The 21,427-nt window shown below is 39.2% G+C and overlaps 1 protein-coding gene across 2 annotated transcripts in view; it reads right to left on the bottom strand.

The window, feature by feature from the left end:
• FHOD3 (formin homology 2 domain containing 3) overlaps window positions 1-21,427 on the bottom strand; it is a 366,909-nt gene that overhangs the window by 74,810 nt on the left and 270,672 nt on the right. For both annotated transcript variants that reach the window (XM_062512765.1, XM_062512850.1), the window contains exons 11-12: window positions 12,488-12,613; window positions 1,943-2,077 (exon numbers count right to left, since the gene is read on the bottom strand). In XM_062512765.1, the coding sequence (XP_062368749.1) occupies window positions 1,943-2,077; window positions 12,488-12,613 (261 nt within the window). The remainder of the gene's footprint in view (window positions 1-1,942; window positions 2,078-12,487; window positions 12,614-21,427) is intronic.

Raw genomic sequence — 21,427 nt, 5'->3', positions numbered from 1 at the left:
AATAGCTTATGAAGCTTTGTAGCTCCTCTACATCCCCCAATTCTCCTGTCCTAGAGCTCCTTCACAACTAGTGATGGTCTCCTTTAAATTATCCTCAATTTGTCAATAATGGTGCCAGAACCTAGTGCAATGCTCTTGAGGCAGAGTAGGAAAGAATGAGATAACAAATGAGTCATGATGGTAAATCCAGTACGGCTCATGAGTTTAAAGACTGAATTGCAAATGCTATTTTTAATCAGAAATACATCTTCAGAGACTGGGTTTCTAGCCAGACTGATGATATGATACTGAAATCCCAGGAACTCTTATGAAACTGTCCATGACTGCTTGCTGTGACTTTGTCTTCCTCCTGCCAGACTGTTTAATCAACTGTGGGATGCTGTCTGTTTGTGAAGTCTGGTGGCTTTGGAGACCCTCTGCTCAAACAAAAGTTGTAACTTTTGGGTGATCACAAAGTAAAATCCAAAAGATGAAAACATTGAGCATTGAAAAATAATCTTAAATACGCAGCACAAGCATGACATCTAGCTAATCAGTTTCTGACTCTGAAATAAAGGGATGAAAAGGTACATTTTGATTTTTTTTTCTGACTTTAAGAAACTTCTTTTAGTGACAGAACAACTACTGTAGCCAACCTCGACTGAAATGTGCAGATCTGTTATTCAAACAGGTCAATCTGCCAAATGCCCTGTTGGCTTTTTCGGTCTGGGAGTTTCCTTTCTGAAAGATCATGTTGGCTGTCCATGGCAGCCTGCTGCAGCCTGATGATACCACTTAGAGGGAGAATTTTTGGAAGAGGCTGGAAGACTGCAACCTTATTGTTTCTGTTTCAGGAGAACTTGGGCAGCTGTTGGCTGCCAAAGATCCTATTATGGTGCTCTTCCACCTTCCTTCTGCCTCTCATTTCCTTCTAAACCAGCTATCTTCTGGAGCCAGGGAATATCAATCAACCACTCATAAGTTACTCCTCTTTCCAAATTCACAGAATCGCAGCCTGTTTCTACTTCTTACTAAAGGGATGATTACAGTGAAAACAGCCCTGCATACTAATAAACAAGCTAACATGAAACCTCTGCCATATTTTCCATAACTACTGATTCTAAGGCTACAAAACATTTATATTACCATTCTTTAAGTTATTACATTATGTCTTCTAAGTACTAAAAATAGGTTTGCTTTCCCCTCCTGTCTATGAGGAAACAAATTGATTTCTTAGTGTACACTCTTCAGACTGAAGGCAAACCATTTCAGGTATAGATTCCGTATCTATCCTTAGCCCACTGCAGTCAACATTAATCTCTCTGCTGGGATTTCTAGGCATGGACTGAAGAGGTTGAGGGGGCTTGTCTCTTACTATCCTCAGGCAGCACACCCTGGGATCCCACATCACACAACATTTTCTCAGATGTGAAAATGCAAAGTCCTGCATTCAGCTATGACATTTGTCTGGCTGAGGTTTGAACAGTAACTTTGGTCATTACCTTCTGTCAGTTGCTGATTCCAGAAGGAAGAAACTTGTAGGGAGAAGTAGTTAAAAATCACTATGATACAGCAAGACATTTCTACTTCACATAACTTAAAAGCAAAAAGATGTTTCAGTGCTGTCCCTCCCTCCCTTCATGATACCTTTGTCCCACTGTTTCACCTTCAAATCCTGTGCCTCACTGAGATTATAATTTGGTGAGTATACTAGCTAATAAAACCGAGCCTCTGTAAATACCCAGGAAGTATAATCGGCTGCCTTTAAAAAAGTAGATTTTTTTATTAAATGCCAAAATTCATTATGTGTTTAATCTATCAGTTTTTAAGATACTTAGATCAAGAAAAGTATCTAAAGACACAAACTATTCATCAGTTAAATTATTTTGCAGTTGAATGTCTCAATGATTGATCAATCAATCACACATTAAAGCAAGACACTGAGAGCAAATTTGGGTCCTACTTGAATTTGTTTCTTTCTTCACGTTCTATCCTTTGTAACCTTTCTTCTCTCTCCTGACGCCGTCTTTCTCTTTCTGCTGCCAAGGACTCCTGGTGCTGCCGAAAAGATGATGTAAGGAGACCACCCAAAGCTGGCCTGCAGAAAAGGAAGATCAGATTTCTCAATGTCACTTTTATTGATTATACTGGCAAAAAAATGAGTAGCAATCATTCAGCAAGTAACATAATCCCAACCAGCAGAATGACATGGCAATATTTATGTGTGGATCTTTCGAAGCATTGACTAAGCATCCTCTTGCTAAATTGATTATAGATTCTGTGATGAACTGAACAAAAACAAATAGGGTAGGCTTCCTAAATAGCCAAATTTCTAAAGCACAAATAAAGCGTGTATAAAAATTCTTTGGTCTATTTCCACAGCAATATTGCCTAAATATTTTTTTAGGTTTATAATCCTGTTAACAGAAAAGTTGAATCTTGTAACAGATTTTTTAAACTTCAAAGAAAAAAACTGTTATGCAATGATGCAAAAAACAGATGTGTCACAAACACCTGAGAATCCTCTATACAGAAAAACAAAAGTAATGGAAGATGTCAGAAATGCCCTAGAGAATTCAAAGACTCTCTTAAGTATCAGGCATATTTTCCCTTATACATTAATGAATTTGATTATCATGATTTCCCTGCTGCATGTGATGTAAAAGCAAGATGAATCTCATATTAGAACATACCAGTAAAACACAAGGGGACAGTCTTCTCAAACCATTCTTGAAAACTATCAGAAACGATGGCCTCTACAGTAAAGACTTTTCAAATATATAAAGCTATATCTACATTCACTTATAGCTTGGCGTCGACGTAGATTTTTTTATTGGCTTTACTGTAAGCAGTACTTTGTCTGGGATAGTGGGTCCTCTTACACAACCTTCCCCCAACATGGTGGTATTGCTACTGCCAATCTCTCATATGGCAACAGAGTGACCTCAGAGCAAATGTGTCTTTCTGTCTCTTAGACAGGAAAAAAATCTGCATTGTACAGGGTATCTTTATACAGATGCACACTGATTGAATTAGACTGATAAAATCAAAAAAGACATAACTCATGTAGAGCAGTTTCTGTGCATTGTTGTAACATGAGTTTTGCAATGAAAGGATTAATGAGAGAAATAGATACTGCCTTTTGTGTAAAAAGAAACTAAACCCTGCCTGCCTAGAGGAAGGTTCCTTAACCAGTAATGCAAACCTGAATACATTTTCCCTGTTTTTAAGAACTCAGATCCTTTCCCTTATTTGTTTACTTGCCTATGGCTGCACAGTGTAGGCATTTAGCATAATGGCACCAGTTCACTAGTGAAAATAGGTGCAAAAGGAGACAAAAATATTAATGCAAACCTATCTTCCCCAAGTGTCTATGTCTGTACAAGCAGAAACACCACAAAACATAGCCATTTCAGCCCCACTGGCAGCAGGGCAGCATGAATATAATGTCAATAATTTCGATAAATTGAATTTCAATATGCCATATCCCACCCGCATAAACATTACATAAGATGGTATAAAACTTGATATTCTGTAAGAGTCCCTGCTGGCACTCCTCCAAAGCTACGGTATCAATGCTGGATCACACTCAAAACCATAAAAATCTCTAATATGCTTCAGCAGTAAGAAAAGGGGGAAAGAATTCTTAAACCCTGACAGTCAAGTACGTGTGGTGAATTTTCCCTTGAGCATATTTTAAATTTATTTTAACTTTTGACCTCTTAGTGCATGTTGCAAGAGAAAGCCCTTAGCAGAAACAGTAGCACCACTGTACTAAAATTCAAAAGCTAGAGCTCCATCCCTGTAGTATCATTAAAAACCATGGCTATATGGTTGGATATAACATGAGAAATTACTCTTGGAAGGGGAAAAATGAACAGTGCCTCCATGTGAAGAGATATAGAAATTAACTGTGAGAGATGGCAAAAGAGTGTCCCTATCAAGTCTGTGTTTTTATCTGTTTTGTGCATTCAGCTTGATATCCCATCCTGCCCAGCTGCCATGAAGTCTGCAAACTCCATTTAGAGTCAAAGGAAGGTATGGCTTAAAAGAAGACTGAAGGAAAAATAAGGGGAAGGATGGGGTGATGCTGAGAGACCAAAAGAGTGATCGTAGATCTGCACATCATCCAGCAGGTTGGAAGCCTTCAGCTCTGACTGAGCTCTTTGAGGCCTTACAATAAATGCACATTCTTATGCAGGGGATTACAGGGAAATCACATGGAGATGCACAGTTTAGTCCTGCAGATAGGATTCTAAGCTAACACTGGTATTAGAATACTTCCACATACTAAAACACCTTGTTTGGAGGTTTGATCTAGCATAGTTTGGCAAGCACTGCTCACTGGGCTAAAAGCTGCAGATGTATAAAGGGCAGCATAGCAATCTAAATAGAAGTTCCATGGCCATATGCCCAGAAGAAAAGCCAGTGACCAAAGAACTGAAAATGTTAGCTTGCCATCTCTTCAAAGCTAATTAAACCAACAATAATTAGTCAAAACCTGGAATTTCTGTATTTCTCACTTGTTATGAGTGCATTATTCAGCTGAATTACAACCTGCATTACAGTGTGCACACACATCCCTGGTTCAGTTCCTTTGTCCCAAACACAGCCATATTCTGTACAACAGTTTTTTTGTATGAAATGGTCAAATCTAATAGTCCAAGCTGCTAGAAGGTTTTGGACATAGAGGTCATAATTAAACAGACAGGAACAGGGTCAGTTGACCCCTTGTGTGATACTGACTTCTTACAGTACAAATAGTCAAGGTTTTGGGTCTTCAGTCAGATTTAGGAAAGGGCAGGCAAAGACACAGCACTGCTACAGCTGAGTTAGTGCTCATTTAGTGGTTGCACCCATTCAACCACACACATCTGCCCTTGGCGAGGACCACACCTCACACCAAATGCTGAGACCAACTGCCTTATGAAGCCTCTTAAAATCACTGCTGCTATCAAACACTGTAGCTCAACGGTGTTTGGGTGCACCATCCTCTTTTTAAGGTGAACTGCAACTGTAAATGCACAGTTTTAGTATTTAGTAAACCATCTGTAATTTTCTGCATGTGCATAAACTAAACCTGGGGTAAGCAGGCTACTTTCAGGGTGTACAAACCTGTAAAGAAGCCAGAGGAAAAACAAGCATTAAGAAAACATTCTAAGCAATTTGAAAAGGGATCTATCTATGTACAGTTTGTCAACAAAATCTGATTTTTGTTTCTGCATTTCCTTGGCAATAAGACTTAACATAAATGTTCCCTTTCAGTGAACACATACTTGAATTGCAAATGGCAGCATGACTGGCCAAACCAGCTGGTGGGAAGGCTTGGGCTGAGCCTTTGGGTAATTCTGTTGTTTTGATGCTGTTTGAAGGGTGACAGTGTCTTCAGGCCTCATGAATTTTTAGATCTTACTGCTGAAGGCTGCATTTTAAAAATGAATAAGCAAGAGAAAGGCTAAAAAACTTCTGGCATTGAATCAAAGGTGATAAGAGATTTTAACAGAAAAGAGAATGTGAATGCTCATTGAAAGCATAATAGAGTGATCACTCACAAAATGGGGTTATAGCTAATATATACCAGCATTTTAGTGCTGGTGTCATATGTTACCAGCTGGTAATATCAACCATTTGTTCAACTCCACAAATACAATCCAGAAGGATGCTTACTCTGACTACTATTTTTAGTCTTGTAGAGAATGCAAGGCTATTAAGAATGGACTGTTAATATAAAAAATGTAAAGAAAAGCTTTCTTATGCCTGCTGTTAAAACCAGTAAAAGCTAAACAGGCTGTGTTATTACTTTCTCATTCCAGAAAGAAAATGCACAAGAAAGCATTTAGGTCTGTAGGTTTGTGAATAGAGCTCCTCACCACAGCATCAGGACACGGGGCCAAAGAGGTCATTAGTAACTTATCTTACTGGAAGAAGAGATAGGAAAAGGAAAGAATGGGGGCGGAGGGGAGGGGAAGAAAAAGAAGGCAAAATATATACACAGAGCATAGGATATGAAGCCAAAATGCTGCCTGTAGACCAAAGCTCTTCTGAATAAAAATTCAGCTAGCCTGACCTACAGCATTTAACACAGCAGTGAATTCATAATCATTATTATAAACACAAATTCAGGCAGACACAAGATCTCTCACAATTTTTTCAAGTTCTTGCAGTTTCCTGAAAATACTCCATCACGGACTATACATTGTGAAGGGGATTATGTGCCCTGAATTGCTCTTAATTTCTTGCAAACTGAAGAAAATATTTCTGTCTTTCTGAAAGCAAAACTGAAATTCTGAACTTCAAATGTTCTTCATTCACATAAGCTCTGAGATACTCTTTTGTGGCTGCCTTTCCCTCTGTTTAGTTGAATTTTTAAAATTTGCTACACAGAAATGGTTATCTACAGGAAGAATATAAAGTACAAATGTATATTTTTAAGAGCTAAAAAAATTTAACAGATGACTTATGAGAGGAAATCCCTTTAGGTCATAAGGTTAATATTCAGGATTGTCTTTAATACTGCATGGGGCAGAGTCATTAATAACTTTAATAAGCAAGCACTAATTACCCAATTTTGCAAAGTGCTCCTGTTCCCTCAGCCATGGGAATGCTACTGGGAGGGTACAACAGGCAGCAGCTCCTACCCAGACCTTAAGTAACTCTAAATGTCTCTTGGCTTTAATAAAATAAATCCGCCTTCCAGCTTAAAAGGAGACAAAAGTGAAGGCAAAGCTGCCAAGAGCCATATTGCTTTTCACAGTTAAAGAAACTCCCCATGTGTTATGTCTCCCTACATGACACGGCAAATTCAAAAGCATGTTGATATAAGACTTTGCAAACAGACTAAACATTACTTAGGGAATCTTTACAAAACTTCTCTCAAAAATAAACAGAAAATTGAGAGCTAAAACTACTATCTAATGCTTCCTTTAATAAAGAAACTTGAGAATGACCAAGAGAAGAACTGATTAACGTTAGACTTTTAACTGGTACAGGGGACTACCCAAATTAGAGCTACAGCAGGACAGAGCCGCACAGAGCCTGGGCAATGCACAAGGATTTTCTACATACACTCTCCTCTTCGAGCTCACCTGTGTAGTTTTTACACTGTGCTTCTGTCTTTCTCCAGCCTGAAGTTTCTCATCCACATGTGAGTTACACCTTGCCTGGAAATGACCTGCAGAGCCCAAGTGTAGATCCAGGCTAACGTGGGTGTGCCCTGAGCAGCAGCACTGCACATGGCGTGTTCAGCCAGCAACACTCTGCAGTCTGAAACCATGACCAGATCATGCTTCTGTTTAAACATATGCCCTATGATGAAGTCCACAAAGCTGCAATCAAGAATATTGCTTACACAGTAGTTTGACAAGCAGCTAGGCCAGTGCAAGCCACCACTGCTTCCCAAACTGTAAATCAAGTAATTCCTAACGTCATTTTTCCTCTTAAAATCTCAGCAATAAAGTTGAGGCTTTTGCCCTGGGCCACTATTATCATCTACCAAGCTATCCGTTCCTCATTATGTTACTCAGGGTGAGAGATGTGCTTGGCAGTTGCCACAAGGAAAAATCGTCACGATCTCTAGTCTGAGAGCCCAGAAGTATACACAGAAAAGAACAGAAAGCCAAGGAAAGAGGAGAAGTTATTGGGAGAACAGCAGCTTTGTAGGCTGTATAGCAGGTTTTGTTTCATAGGTTTCTGTTTTACCTTAGTGCTTAACAGCTGGAGTAAGGGAACTGCAGAGCACAAATAAGTGATAAATGGCTAACAAAAAAAAAACCAAACAAAAAAACCACAAAAAACCCCAAAACAAAACAAAACAAAACAAAAAAAGAACCTGCCAAGAAGCTTCATCCAGCAGCATCTACCTGGTGGTGTTAATTACTGAGAACTGAAAAGCTGTTTCGCATTCTCAAGCAGGGCTTTTTTGTTTTGATTTGCTTTAAAAAAGAGAAATTTGAAAAAAGTGCCAGATTTCCAGCAAATCCCTATTTCAGGCACCTGGAAAGGGAATAAAACTCAAAAGAAGAGTATCTGCAGACTTTTGCTGCACTTTATGCTTATACTCCAGGTATGGTGTTTAAGTGTCCGAGGAGAAAAAAAACCACCTGTAATCCAGGAATGCTAATCTCACTGTTTGTTTTAGAAATAAATATTTGAAGGTACATTTCCTTGAAAGATACAGAAGAACATGGAAATGAACACTCAATATTCAAGGCACTGCATCATAGGAGCCCAAGCTAATGTATTGCTGTAGATCACAAAGCAAGTGAGATGGAAAACATATTAAAGAATGTGAAATATATTTAATATTAATATATTAATATTAAAGCCTATTTTCTGACTCTCTGGAAAAGCTGGAGATGCTTCAAACAGGAATAATCTGCAAACACCACAGCAGTCCTTTACCAGGCTTGGAGATTTGGAAGAACTTCTGAGGGACCAGCCAGAGGTGGAGACTAAGTTCACAGTGACTGGCCAAGAGCCTCAAGAAGTGGAGATTTGCGAGCTGAACTTTCTGGCATTTGATTTAACAGATAGAGGTGAGACCATGAACTCCTGCTTCTTTGGCAAGCAGTGTCCCAAGAAGGCTTTCTGAGCTAGGCTGACTGTACTACTGTTTGACTGTCAGGCCCAGGGGGAACCATCTCCTGGCAAATGCATCAGAAGAAACCCACCCTGGCAAACACACCAGCAGGATATTTTTCTGGTAGTGGAATGAATTAAAGCTGGTGCTGAATTTAGGAGCTCTTGCCTTAGAAGTTACACTCCTTCATGGTCTCCTTAAGGATGGCCGTGATTAACAACGCAAACCTTCACCACCAAAAGGACATTGTGAGGGGGTGTGAAGCTTTGCAAGTAACAAGTTTGATGTCCAGGGGCAGACTCCAGACTGCAGTTTCAATTTGAGTGACAATCTTAGATTCAGAGTCTGACAAAGCAGTCTGGCTAGACAGAAATATCCTTGGGGTGAGCATAAGGCATGGAAACACAGAGGAGTCTTACAACACCTTCTGCCCCCAGGCAAAGTGCCAACTTGGACAGAAAAACGCTTTTCTCCCTGATGTGTTTCAGTCATGCATTGCTATTCTCCTTTGTTATTAAAATTTATGAGGTTATGAGAGGGATTTTTTTTTTTAATAACTGAGGAGAAAGAGTTAATTGGAGATTTAAGTTGTGAAGAGTGGGAGCAGTGTATTTATGGAGCAAAGCACTCTTTGGCATTAGAAAACAGGCAGACTGGGTTATACTTCTTACGCATTAGAAAACATTCACAAACAGAGAGATACAAGAGAACTGACACACTCCTTCTCTCCCAATGAAGGCCTGAACAGAAAGTGCCCTGCAATTTGCTCTCCTTCAGTAGGATTCCCATGGCTGCAATATGCATTTCAGAAACATGGCTCTCCACAGGGGACCCAGGGAAATGAGAGAGAACAACAGCATTGCAAGAAGTTGCCAAAAGGTTGCAGCTGTATTTAGAAACAGTAAAGCAAGCCTTTTCTTCTGCTGTACAGTCAGAAATATATAGATTATGTGGATTTCAAAGAACAAAATCCAGCTACTTTTACACTGACTTATACTGCTCTTATGATTCTCTACTGATCTCAGCCAGAGGGTTCTAAAAGTATGAATGTCAAAATGTCAACCACACTGCTATTTTCCACCTAAGTTGTAGTTCTTGTTTACATAAGCAATATGCAGCCAAAGGTTTGAAAGGCCTGTCAGGGCAACTGAATGGAGCATGAATCATTGTGCTGGGTACTGCTCTAAAGGCTGCTTCTTCCTGCCTCCTCACTCTCGAAGATCAGATAAACAGTACCAGGACCTGCATCTGAAGCTCTTCCCCACATGATAAAAGACAGGAATCTTTCTGTGAAGGCTTCGCATAACTGTAGCATAAGCTGAAACCAGAAAACACACCTTAGAGCAAACCATAGATACGCATCTGCTTCTTATCAAACGTCTTCCTCTCCCCCCACCCCCCAAATATTTTAACTTTTTTTGGTTGCCTGAATCAGCATAAATTTTTACCCTCAGGAGGTAGGAAATAGCATTTACATAATCTGAGGCAAACACCATTCATAGAAGACTGTGAAAACCTCCACAATACTTTCCATTTACTAATTAGTGCCAAGCATTGCGTCATGCACTACATGGCCTACTCTCCAATAAGCAAATTCCATCTGTTGATCTCTACATGGACATTTCTTCAATGCATATCTTTCAGGACAATGAAATCAAGGAAAGCTTCTGCCCTTCTTCAAAGCAGTCTGCTCTTAGAGCTTGCAGAACTATACATCTGCAGTTGCAGCACTCTCAAAAAGAACAAGAGAATGCAAAATGGCATCTGAAACTGTAAACTTTATAATTTTTAAAAAAATAACTGCATCTATTCTGCAGACAACAAGTAGCCATGGTGTACACACATTTTTCATACTTCTCAGAGACTCATACACAGGAAGCATCAGGCTGTAACATCCCTTAAGTGTAAACATGCAGAAACCCTGCATTAACTACCATGAACATCAAGCTACAAATTTAAACAGGAGTACAGAGATTTTTATCACGTGAGGTGGAAAGCAGCAAGCATAACCTGAAGGAAAGACAGAGATGCGACTCTGAGCACTGTGTTCAGTCGCTTACAACATGTAAGAGAGATCTGATGGTTGAAGGTAGAGCACTTTACAGTTTCACAGAGGAAAAGAAAGATGAGGTGTGTTGGCTGGAAGATGCTGCTAGAAAAACCGCCTTCAAAATAGAAAATATTTTGCTAGCAGTGATAATAAATATTGGAATGTTTTCAGGAGAAATCATGCACTGCCACTTGAAAACACGTGTGAGTACAGGGGTCTTTCATTTAGCTTCTGTGAGACCCATTATAGGTCACAACAGATGATTGCAGAACTCCCCTCTGGCCTGACTCTCCATGAATCTGCAAATTTTACAGCTTCATCCTGTGGGGCCAAGGCATTTTGGCTCCAAACCAGCAAGGCACTTAGGCACATGCTGAAATGAAAGCTCTGCTGGAGCAGAGCCAGCGCCATCAGGCTCTTGCAGGACCAACCATCTTTAGCCATCTCAGCATTTGACCACTTTGGGGTTTCTCTGCCACAGTAGCAATCAGAAGTTTACAAGAGCAGGGGCTTGAAAATTTTAAACTTCCAAAGCAGTGGGAAACTTGTAACTCTTGCTTATCTTGCACCAATTTTGCTGAGGTAAATGGGGGTGAATACGCTGGTGTATTTTTTTTATTATGGTTCTACTCATAATAATTTAATATTGCAATAACTTCATTGAGATCAGGAAAGACAAATCGCAGCAAGGTACTCCAGAAACAATGCCTTTCTCCAAAGAGAAACTTAATGTAATTACTCACTTGAAAAAAGAATTAAATCAATACCTCATGGCTAGAAATACATGTATGCTGGAAGAACCTAACTTGAACCATTCTGAGTAGTAGACTGGAAAGGATGTGAAGCATTAGGAAGGTTCACACATATACACATACACACATAAACACACATACATATACAGAAATATGCCAAAGTGTCATTAACAAAAATTAACTGGAATACAGAAAAATGGTCCTGTAAAACCTTAAGTTCAGAAAACAGGGTGGAAGATGCAGTTTTTATGAATTAGAGGCCAGTGTGGAAACAAACAATTGCAACGCCATCTGGCCTAATTGGATATTATTTAAATTTTTGCAATAAATTGTTGAATTAAATTAATTAAAAACTTTAACCTTTCCTTCTTAAAGTCAGCATGACATCCTTTAAAGTTGTCATTTACTCTCAGGTTGTAACAAACAGTAAATTTCTGGTGGTCCAAACCTCTTGCCAAGAATTTCTTTCATGTATCCATAACATTTTTCTATCTTTTTTTCTTTCCCCTTGTACCTTACATAATTCAAAAGCCTATTTTGATTGCTCACTTTTTTTTGGTGCTGGTTTGGGCTTTTTTGCCCTTTTATTTTTTTTCTTAAAGCAATCTGATAAGTGGTAGGTTATTAGGAGTTTGCTTTAGCTACAGCAAATGTTTTACTTTTGATGAAATACAATGAGATGTATCATGTATTTTCAAGAAGGGACAAAATTATGGCCTAGGAAATTCTGAGCTAAGCATATTTCCAAGATTTTGCAGTTGATTTAAGATGATAGAAGTGAATTTAGATCTGAATTTATTTTTTAAAATGGAAAGAAAGAAAATGTATTTTAATTCACCTTTTAATGCTTAGAACAGCTTATGTGCGAAGCAACTCTGCTTTATCCATCTAAGTGGAAGGAACAGGAGTGGGATGGAAATACACCCAGCCTTTAACACCAAGTCAGACAGAAAGGCTTGAGAATGAGTGGGAAAGAACACATTTAGATTTTTTCCCCATTTTTTTCTCAATGTTAGAAAAAAATCTGGCTAGGAGCTATTTCCAGTATTCATTCAGAACAGCTTACATTTATCTCCTTCACCCTGTCTGCAAAGGAACTGTTGTGAAAACACTGATAAATTTACAAACCTGTCAGATTTGGTCTCCTGGGGTGGTGACAGAGTTGTCCCATAACGAGTAGTGGGTGTTGTAGGGGCACTCATACCAGCGTAAGGTCGTGGAGAAGAGTAAGAGCTGCTGCCATAGCTATTGTATCTGAAGAAATGGGCAGAAAAGTAGGAGAAAGGGAGACACAGAAAGAATCCATCAGCAAACAGGCATGCAACAGTAAATCCTCTTGTTTACGGGGTGGTGGTGATCCCATACCCCAGAACTTTTCCAACACTGACCTTCTGAAAATGTTGCTCTATTTCCAAATATGCAACCAATCATGTACGCATAATATCAAACATGGCATGAACATACATGATGAAACAGTGAGTTACTGGTAAGGAAAATAATGAGAGATTTGAATGATCATCCCACTCAGAACAGGAATACTTGAACTACTGCTCAGTTACTCAGAATTATTAGCTGTTTTGGGAGCTGATATCCAGCCATTCAAAAAGGGATCAAACCAGCCCAAGACAGCAGTACTCATATCTACTAAAATTAAGGAAAACGGCAGCACTCCTGAGACATGATCTGAACATGGGCATCCATGACTTGCAAATGCTTGCATGTTAAAAGGAAAAGCAGCCACATTCTTTTCAATTAAAGCCAGCAGTATTTGCTTTCCCCTCCCCCAACATAAGTAATAGCTTATGTGCCATTTCTTACAATGTCTGTAAAAAATCATCACCATGGTTAAAAAGACATGTCTCCGGAAGCACGGCTTTAGAAATTTCTATCAGCCCTTCTCTGCATTAAAAAACCCCATAAACTCACTTCACTTCAATGTGAGCTTGTTGATCAAAGAGAAATTGTTTCCAGGACTCCTGGAACAGCCACCTCCCCAGAGTCCCTTCTATCAGTGTTTTCATCCTGGCTCCTGCACCAAATAGAAAAGGCAGTTGTGTTGCTTGTTGTGCCCTTTAACCATGGTGCCTAAACAGCGTGTCAAGAAAAGACTCCAAATTTGGGAAAATGTTAATATTTCTCTCTTTAATATTGTTCACAGACAATGCCATTTTCCTACATGGAAAGCATATGGTGCATATGGTACTGAAGATGAGTACTCTGCAAAGCCAACTCATCCAAATGACAAAATGTAACATAATTTTCCTTATTATAATTAATAAGATATATCTTCCTTCACCATATCGTTCTCTGCTGCTTCTTCCCTCACACACATCAGCACTCAGTAATTTCACTCAGCAATTTTATTTGAAAAGCCTGGTTGGTTTCCTTCAGCTCCATTTAGTACACTCATCTAGCCATGCAAAATTTCATTCTAAGTTTCAAGCTTCATTCCTTAGGGTTCAACAGCATTGCTGCCTGCCAAGGCCTATGTTAAAATCGGACTAGATTTCAGCTAGGTGCTTCTGCAATGGAAGGGATTGTGCCTTAGAGATGTCCTCTTGGATAGCAATTTCAGGTTAATGCTTTAGAAAACATACCCCCTCCCTCATCTATAACTGGGACACTGTATTGACCAGCAACAAGGAAATAATTCTGAAAATAAATTCTAGCATGCATGTTTCTGAGCCACAAAAGGAATTTTGCAGGAAATAATTACTGTCTGGGCCTTCTTGCCCTAGAAAAAGCTAACTATAAACTGGAGACAGTGGCCTGCTGGAGGCTGTGTAACTGGACAGTGTGGAGCTTCCCTGGTAGCACAGACCTGGCTTGGATCTTCTCTCCAACAGGCTCAGCCCAGAAAATGTTCTGACTGCACCTGCACGTAGTGGTGAGAAAACTCCATTGTCCTGATAAGAACTCATTTAGTATGTTCCTGACACAAAGACCTCCATTTCCATTTCCATTTCCATTTCCATTTCCATTTCCATTTCCATTTCCATTTCCATTTCCATTTCCTGCAAGGAGACCTTCTTATCAACCATTACATGTGCTTTTCTTCTCTGCCCCATGAAAAAGCTGACATAGAGCAGAACCCATTTTCAGACCAAGGGTTTTCAAGTAGCCCAAAGATAACCCTCATGAAAATGGAGGGAACGCACCTCCTATGTAGTCAGACCTACACCAGTTAAAAAAATCAAATTCAGAGGACTGGTATGGACACAACATGCTATCAAATTCAGAGGAACACTGAGTTGCTGGAATAGGAGCAAGGCAAGAACACCAGGGTAAGTCTGTATGCTGTACACAAAGTTTATCTTTTTAACCTTCCTCTGGTACTGGCTTCAATTTTCCCTTCTTGACTCATGTACCAATGTAGATGCAACAGTCTTATTCAGCAGCATTCACCCTCAAGACATTTTCCTTTTATATAGGTACATTACTGACTAAATTGTGCAGGCTTTGTCCTCCTTTTCCTCCAAATAAACCCAGAAGGATCCCCATCCCCACCCTTGAACCTCTGTACTGACTGGAAGCAGAAAAGATGGTCAGAGGGAAAAAAAATCACTGCAGAAATACTAAATATTTCAGGAACTGCAGGTACTTAGGAATCTACTCTCCAAAGTGTAACAGCAACAGCAATGGGAGACCAATAAATGAGTGTGAGAAGTCTAAGGGAAAAATGCACCTATGAAGGAAAATGTAATTTTAGAGGAATTCCAGTGTTTAAGTTGCAAGTAAAGGAAAAATATGCAAACTAAGACACTTGTCAACAACTACTTGGCTTTACAGGCTTTTCAGAAAAATAAAAAGGGACAAAACACATCCACCTATTAGGAGAAAAAGATCAAAAATTAAAAGGATCAAACAAATCAAAACATTTGCTCACATGCAGAAAGTCAGAAAGACTGCTGGAGAGAGGAAGAAATAAACATGCATGCAATATAATATACATTTTTAGCTCCTAATTGAAAGAACACTACAATTGTGAGAGACAGCAAAAAGTCATCAACCTCTTTTCCAGGTGATTCTCTATCATTGTTTTTAGTGTTACTTACTGCCAATCTCTTTTACCTGAAAACAGATGAGACAAAACATTTTTTTTTTTTTTTAGTTTAGATGGGTGGGATGGGGAAATTAAAGTTAAAAACTAAGTGAAATGCATGAGGAACAAGTAAATTCAACAGATGTTGTGGAGATAAAGCTGTCTATTCTGAGTGCTACGTTATCTTTATAGATCTCTTATTTCAAGTATGAGCTGAAATTGCACATGAGATAGACATGCACTGTAATCAAACAACAAACTTAGGATTTAGTAGTTCAGCCTTTGAAGCCAGGGCTTCACCCCCGAATTTCAAGTGCTGATCTGACTTCTCTTGCTTTTATAGCAGAAGAGCCCCATTAATTTTCATGAAAACATGCTTGTAAATTACATTGTTGTAAATGAGAGCAAAATGGTGCTCGTTTCTATGATCTCCCAAATCATGGGTTATTTGTCTACCGGTCTATAGAGGAGGCCAAGGTATTTATTAACTACAGACCTGGAAGAAAAGTAATGATGTCAGCAAAGACAAGGGAAAAATATAAAATCAAAATACAGGTTTACAGGGCTAAAATTGGTACAGCATGTTCTGGAAAAAATACAACACATAGAGTAGCATTATTACCACTGCAAAATTCTTGAAAGGAGTTACTCATTCATCTAAAAATTCTTGTCAGCTATATAAAATCTACCTGTTTTCCCTCATCATTTCTGCTTCCTTCTCTTTCACAGATGCTGGAGACTCTTCAAAGTCATACGAGAAGAGGTGAAAAGGAGTGTGTGGTACGTAAGGTAATTTCTCCACTGTTGGAGATGCCTTTGGAGTAATGGATGCAGAGGAATTTTGGGGAGAGCTCAGCAATGCTGTTGCAGGTGAAGATGGTGATGAAAGGACAGAATTATGATGAGAGACAGATGAGCCAGGCACAGAAGAGGAGTTGCTGGGAAAGCTCTTTGCTCTAGAGCAGGTGAGAGGCCCCTCAGCTGCAGAGATGGCACTGGAGACAGCTGAAGAGTCAGAACACTGTGAAAAGCTTTCCTTCACAGCCTCATGCACATCTGGAACCTCACTGCAGGAGGAAAAAATCATTAGAAAGGGAAGAGGAGAGAAAAATGGGGCAAAGGGAGATAATAGATAGTAACGCTTGCAGAGGAAAAACAATCAAGTAGACAAACAAAAACTTCCAAAATTTAGACAAACATCACATCTTTTTAAATAAAGAGAACTCTCATCTTTGTATCCCAGTAGGATTCTTCTTGGGGTTGGAAATACTGGTGAAAATAGACAACTCATTCTAAAGGAAAAGAGGGGATTTAACCTATAGGCTTGAGAGCTAATTTTCGTGAGCCTTTTCACACCTATTTTTGGAAGAATTTTCATATATTTCAAGTTAGGTTGTAAACATCGTCAGAACAGTACGAAGCAGACTGAGCACATCGGAAAATACTCCATGGAGCACAGATGCTTCAAGATACAGTCTGCAGGACTGCTTCTCCAAGTCCAGATATCTGACTATCATCCTCCTTGGAAATCTGATCTTTTTACTAAAAATGTTCATCCGACAAAGATGAAAATAAAAAAGTATTCAATTAGCATTGTTCTGTCAAAATTCAAGTTTAGAAAGATCTCAAAAACAAGACGTAATCAGTCTAGGTATGAAGGCACTAATTTCTGATTTCTCTGAGTGTCAGCATTCCATGCTGATCTTTCATAGAGACTCGCAGAGTTTGCATCAAAGGAAACAGAAAACACATTTGCTTTGCTCTACTGAAGGCAGATGTTGGTGAGTGACAGAAGGCACAAAGCAGGTGAAAAGCCATGGGATCTGCACTCCAGGGTGTCTGTTTACACTAATAACTCCTGCATAAACACTGTGCATGGGCTTTGGGCTGGATCACTGGGCAAGTGGCTGATTTCATCCTCCCAAGACCACTTCTGCAATTCCCAACCAGCATGGAAGGCACACTCCTTATCTGAGGACTGTGGGCTTGGCACAGCATAGGCAACAAAAAACACAATTTATTTTAGATATGTTGGGATCTTATGTAGTTAATCATCAGTTGTATACCAGGTAATTGTTCTCACAATGGAAAATCTGAAAACCTTCATCTACTGCACCTGCTTGAGAGGAGACACTGAAACCAGGCCAGTCGTACCTGACAGCATCTAACACAAATAGCCAGGTTACAGATAATTTTTGTTGTGCTACAGAGACAGTGAAATAAGTACTCAGGAAAGTAATGGGAATATCACCCAGTTATCTTAAACAGATAATTATCTAAAACAGACCAATGACCTAAAAACACATTATGATCTTCACATGGCTCTTCATCACATTTTAAAGTGGTATTTTAGTATGCTCATGAGATTTATCAATAACTTGGGTTTTAGCTTTGACTTTTAAGAATCAGATTTGAGGAAATTATCACTTAATTTTGAAATTTCAGGCATCCATTGGCAAGATGTGCAGACTGGAAGATAATAATAACAACAGTACAGTATTTTCTTTGGAATTCACACATTAAACAGTTCAGTTTCTTCCTTCTGCACTGTACAGTGTCTGCATAAATGTGGTTTATGTAAAAAAAAAAATCCAATCTCATTTGCTGAGTTGCAAAGCCAAATAATTTAACCTAAATCAAATGGCTGTCTGGAACAAAGAATGTATTTTCTTGCTTTCAGTTTATTAGGATCAAGTTGCCAAATGCCAAACACACACACACACACACACACACACACATATATATAAATAAATATTTAAATATATAAATATATATATATCTTAGAAATAAGTGGAAAATTTTACACAAGAGTATTGATTTCACTCACTGAGTATGGATGAAGAATTGGTGATTTGCTTATATCTTTATGTATACAAAAAGGCAGGAATTTATATATATATACACACACATATATGTCAGTTTTGCCTCAAAGTATTTCTTTGCTACTAAAACATGAACAAAACTTATATGAAATCTTAGGTGGCATTCAAAAAAGTCAATATACTGCATAGCAACAGATATTCCTAATAAGGCAGTATTATGAAGATAGGGATGAAAACCTATGAAAACAATCAACATCCTCAGCTAAGCACTGTAGTGTTTCAACATTGCCTTAACCACAAAGTTAAACTAAACCATGCTTAAAGTTATGCATGCTTGAAGTTACTTCACTAAAGCTTTTAGGATTTGTGAGCATTACGTAAAGGAGTGAGTGCAGACAGTTCATAGTGCACTGAACCTATATAATTAAACATGCTTCCATTAGCACTGCTGCCCCCCAGCCCCCTCTCCAAAGCTTTTAAATGCAAAAATATTTCCTTGTGGGGGGGTGGCTTTAAAAGGTGATCAGGAAATACTCGATGCTGCTGCACACTGTGCTGGTGAGTTCACGCCAGAGCCTGAAGAAAAGGTGGAGGAACAATGCTGAATCCTGGTACCTGGCTTTGACCTGCCTATTGGCCTCTTCCTCCCCCTCATCCTCAGTATTTGGCTCTGTGACTGGCTGTTCTTCTTCCTCCTCTTCATACTCGTCCTCTCTGAGGTCAGACCAAGGAAAGAGGCATGCAGTGGGATGGAAAGAAAGAAGGTGGAAGAGAAGACAACATGAGTTACCAGAAAAGGAAATACAATGAAGTTAGAAATGGAAGGAAGAGACTGATGAAGAAGGAGTTATGGCCCTCCTATGTTAGACAAAAAGCCACCTAAAACTTCCTGCTAAGTATGTGTTTGCACAAGGGTAGCTACTGATATAAAACTTCTATCCCCTCCCCTATTTACATTTTTTACTATTAAAGATTCAAAGCTGCCATTGATTTTTCTTGAACTTTGCTTTCCATTTGCAGTTGCCCTACCTGCAGAGGCATTAATGGAAAGCATTCATGACAATAGCAATGTTCAACTCATGAGTCATTACGTTGTGTGTTTTTGGCCTAAAGGACAGTACACGTTGTGCTGGCATGGGACAGCTGGCACTTGCCATCACACTCTCTAAATTAATCCAAATAAAACATTCCTGCTAAGTAACCAATCGCTCAACTGGAAAACAGAGGAGGGTGAACAACTGAGTTAGAAATAACAGAGAGACCAAATCAGTTCAGGACTATTAGCAAATAGCAATATTTAAGTTATCAGATGCCAGTACATTAATTATTTCAGTAGAGTCATTAAGTATGGTCAAAGCAGGCTTCAGTTCAGCAGTAATTCTGGCAGAAGAGAAGTGTAAGTCATGCATAAAGCCTCCACAACCTACAAGCCACTCAAGTAAAATAGGAAAACTATATTAAACATAACAAAAATGGCTAGACTGTCTGCATCCTGTCCCTTGTATCTATGCTTTTCACGTTCCCAAACCAACAGACTTCACAGAAGATGCATTTGCAGTTGATACAGTTCTTCACTTAATGATGTATATACCATTAAGGTTATGCTCCATGCAAGAAGGAAAACATACAATTGCTAATGAAGTTTGCAAGGAACTCATATTCCTTGCATTTTCCTGAAAGCTTGTTTTCTTTCCTCTCATTCTGAAGGGATGTTCTGTGGATTTTTTTTCCATTTAGAATTAGTTTCCATGTTTTAAGAATAATGAATATTTACAGCGTAAGATCATGAACTCATTGAGTGGAATGCAAAGGGTCAATCCAAAATTTGTTGCATTTATATGGAGTTAGTTAGAGAATAACCAGGAAAATGGCAATGCCTGGAACTTCTCCAATACTCTGGCAAAGATTTACAAAGTAAACACTTTCAACCATTCCTAAGGTGGCTTAGTGACATAACCATCTCAGTTATTATCTCTTCATCTCCCTGTCCTGCACACAAATATACATGTCCCTTACACAGACAGCTCTCAACTTCCACACATTTTCTCATTTACTGTTATAAAGAAAAGAAGGAGTTGAACCAGGGAGCATTCATGTAATTCCTTCTTACTAGCTCAAGCTTTCTTATTTCCTGTGAAGGGAAACTTCTGTACCTGCTTGTCCTACAGCACTTAGATTTGGAAAGTAACTCATGAAGTTCTGTGGGATCACAGTTCTCTGTTTAGAGCACAATACATCCTATAATGCTGGCAGCACAGCTACTGCTTATATCAACAAGAGTGTCCCCACTATTGCTGTGTTTAAAGCTCACCTGAGGACTCCATATCGGTGATGTCAAAATTTCTCCCTCTCCTCAATTGTCCCAAAATGTCAAAAATCATTAGTGAAATACTCATCTGATATGGCGGATCTTATAAATTTGCAAGAGTTTTTTGAGAATTTATTCCTCCTTATGAGGGCATGGCTAAAACAACGGGAGTTTACACAGCATGGTGAAAGGAGCTGAAAAGAATTTTTAGATTCCAGAGAAATCATTCTTCTGTCAGGCCAATGACTCCTTCCTCAAGGGCCTCCTGGGGCTCTGTCAAAATCTTAGAAGAAGCTTTGATTGGAAAACTCTTTTCCTTTGCTAATATTACGTGTAGGAGGACAGCAACTACATGGCAAGTGGTGGGAAAAGCCAGAGGAAGGATCTGGCTCGGTGAGACTTGGTGGCAGAAATGGTCGCTGTGCACAGAGGCAGGAACACTCTCCAGTCTGGGGCAGCCAATGTGGTCAAGGGAAACTTGCACAAAGGAAATAAGTGTTTGCATAGGGGAGATGCTCAAGATGCTGAACACCCTCTTTAGCAATTCAAACACAGTTTGAGTCCTCCAGTATCCCCAGAAGGGGGATCAGATACAGATCAGTGGAGAGGGGTAAGCTCATAGGCAGGAACGATGTGTGCTCTTCTTTTAACCAAAGCAACAGTGGCAGTCATGTCAGTCTTGTTAGAGGACAGATATTCTGTCCAACAAGACAGGTAGTTCCTGCTAACTAAACCTTTCTTAAAAGGTAGAAAGGGGAAATTTCCATGTAAGTACTTATTAAAATAGGAAAACACTTACAAGAGTCAGACACTCAAACACACAGCACACAGGTTTGTGAACTCATTGGAACTGTTCAGAGTTATGTGCTCCTTTTTGTATGCAATGGAGAAGGGAT

The sequence above is a fragment of the Cinclus cinclus genome, chromosome 1 (genome assembly GCF_963662255.1).
Source record: "Cinclus cinclus chromosome 1, bCinCin1.1, whole genome shotgun sequence".
In the NCBI taxonomy this organism is placed as follows: Eukaryota; Metazoa; Chordata; class Aves; order Passeriformes; family Cinclidae; genus Cinclus; species Cinclus cinclus.
This window is presented reverse-complemented; position numbering and strand designations above follow the sequence as displayed.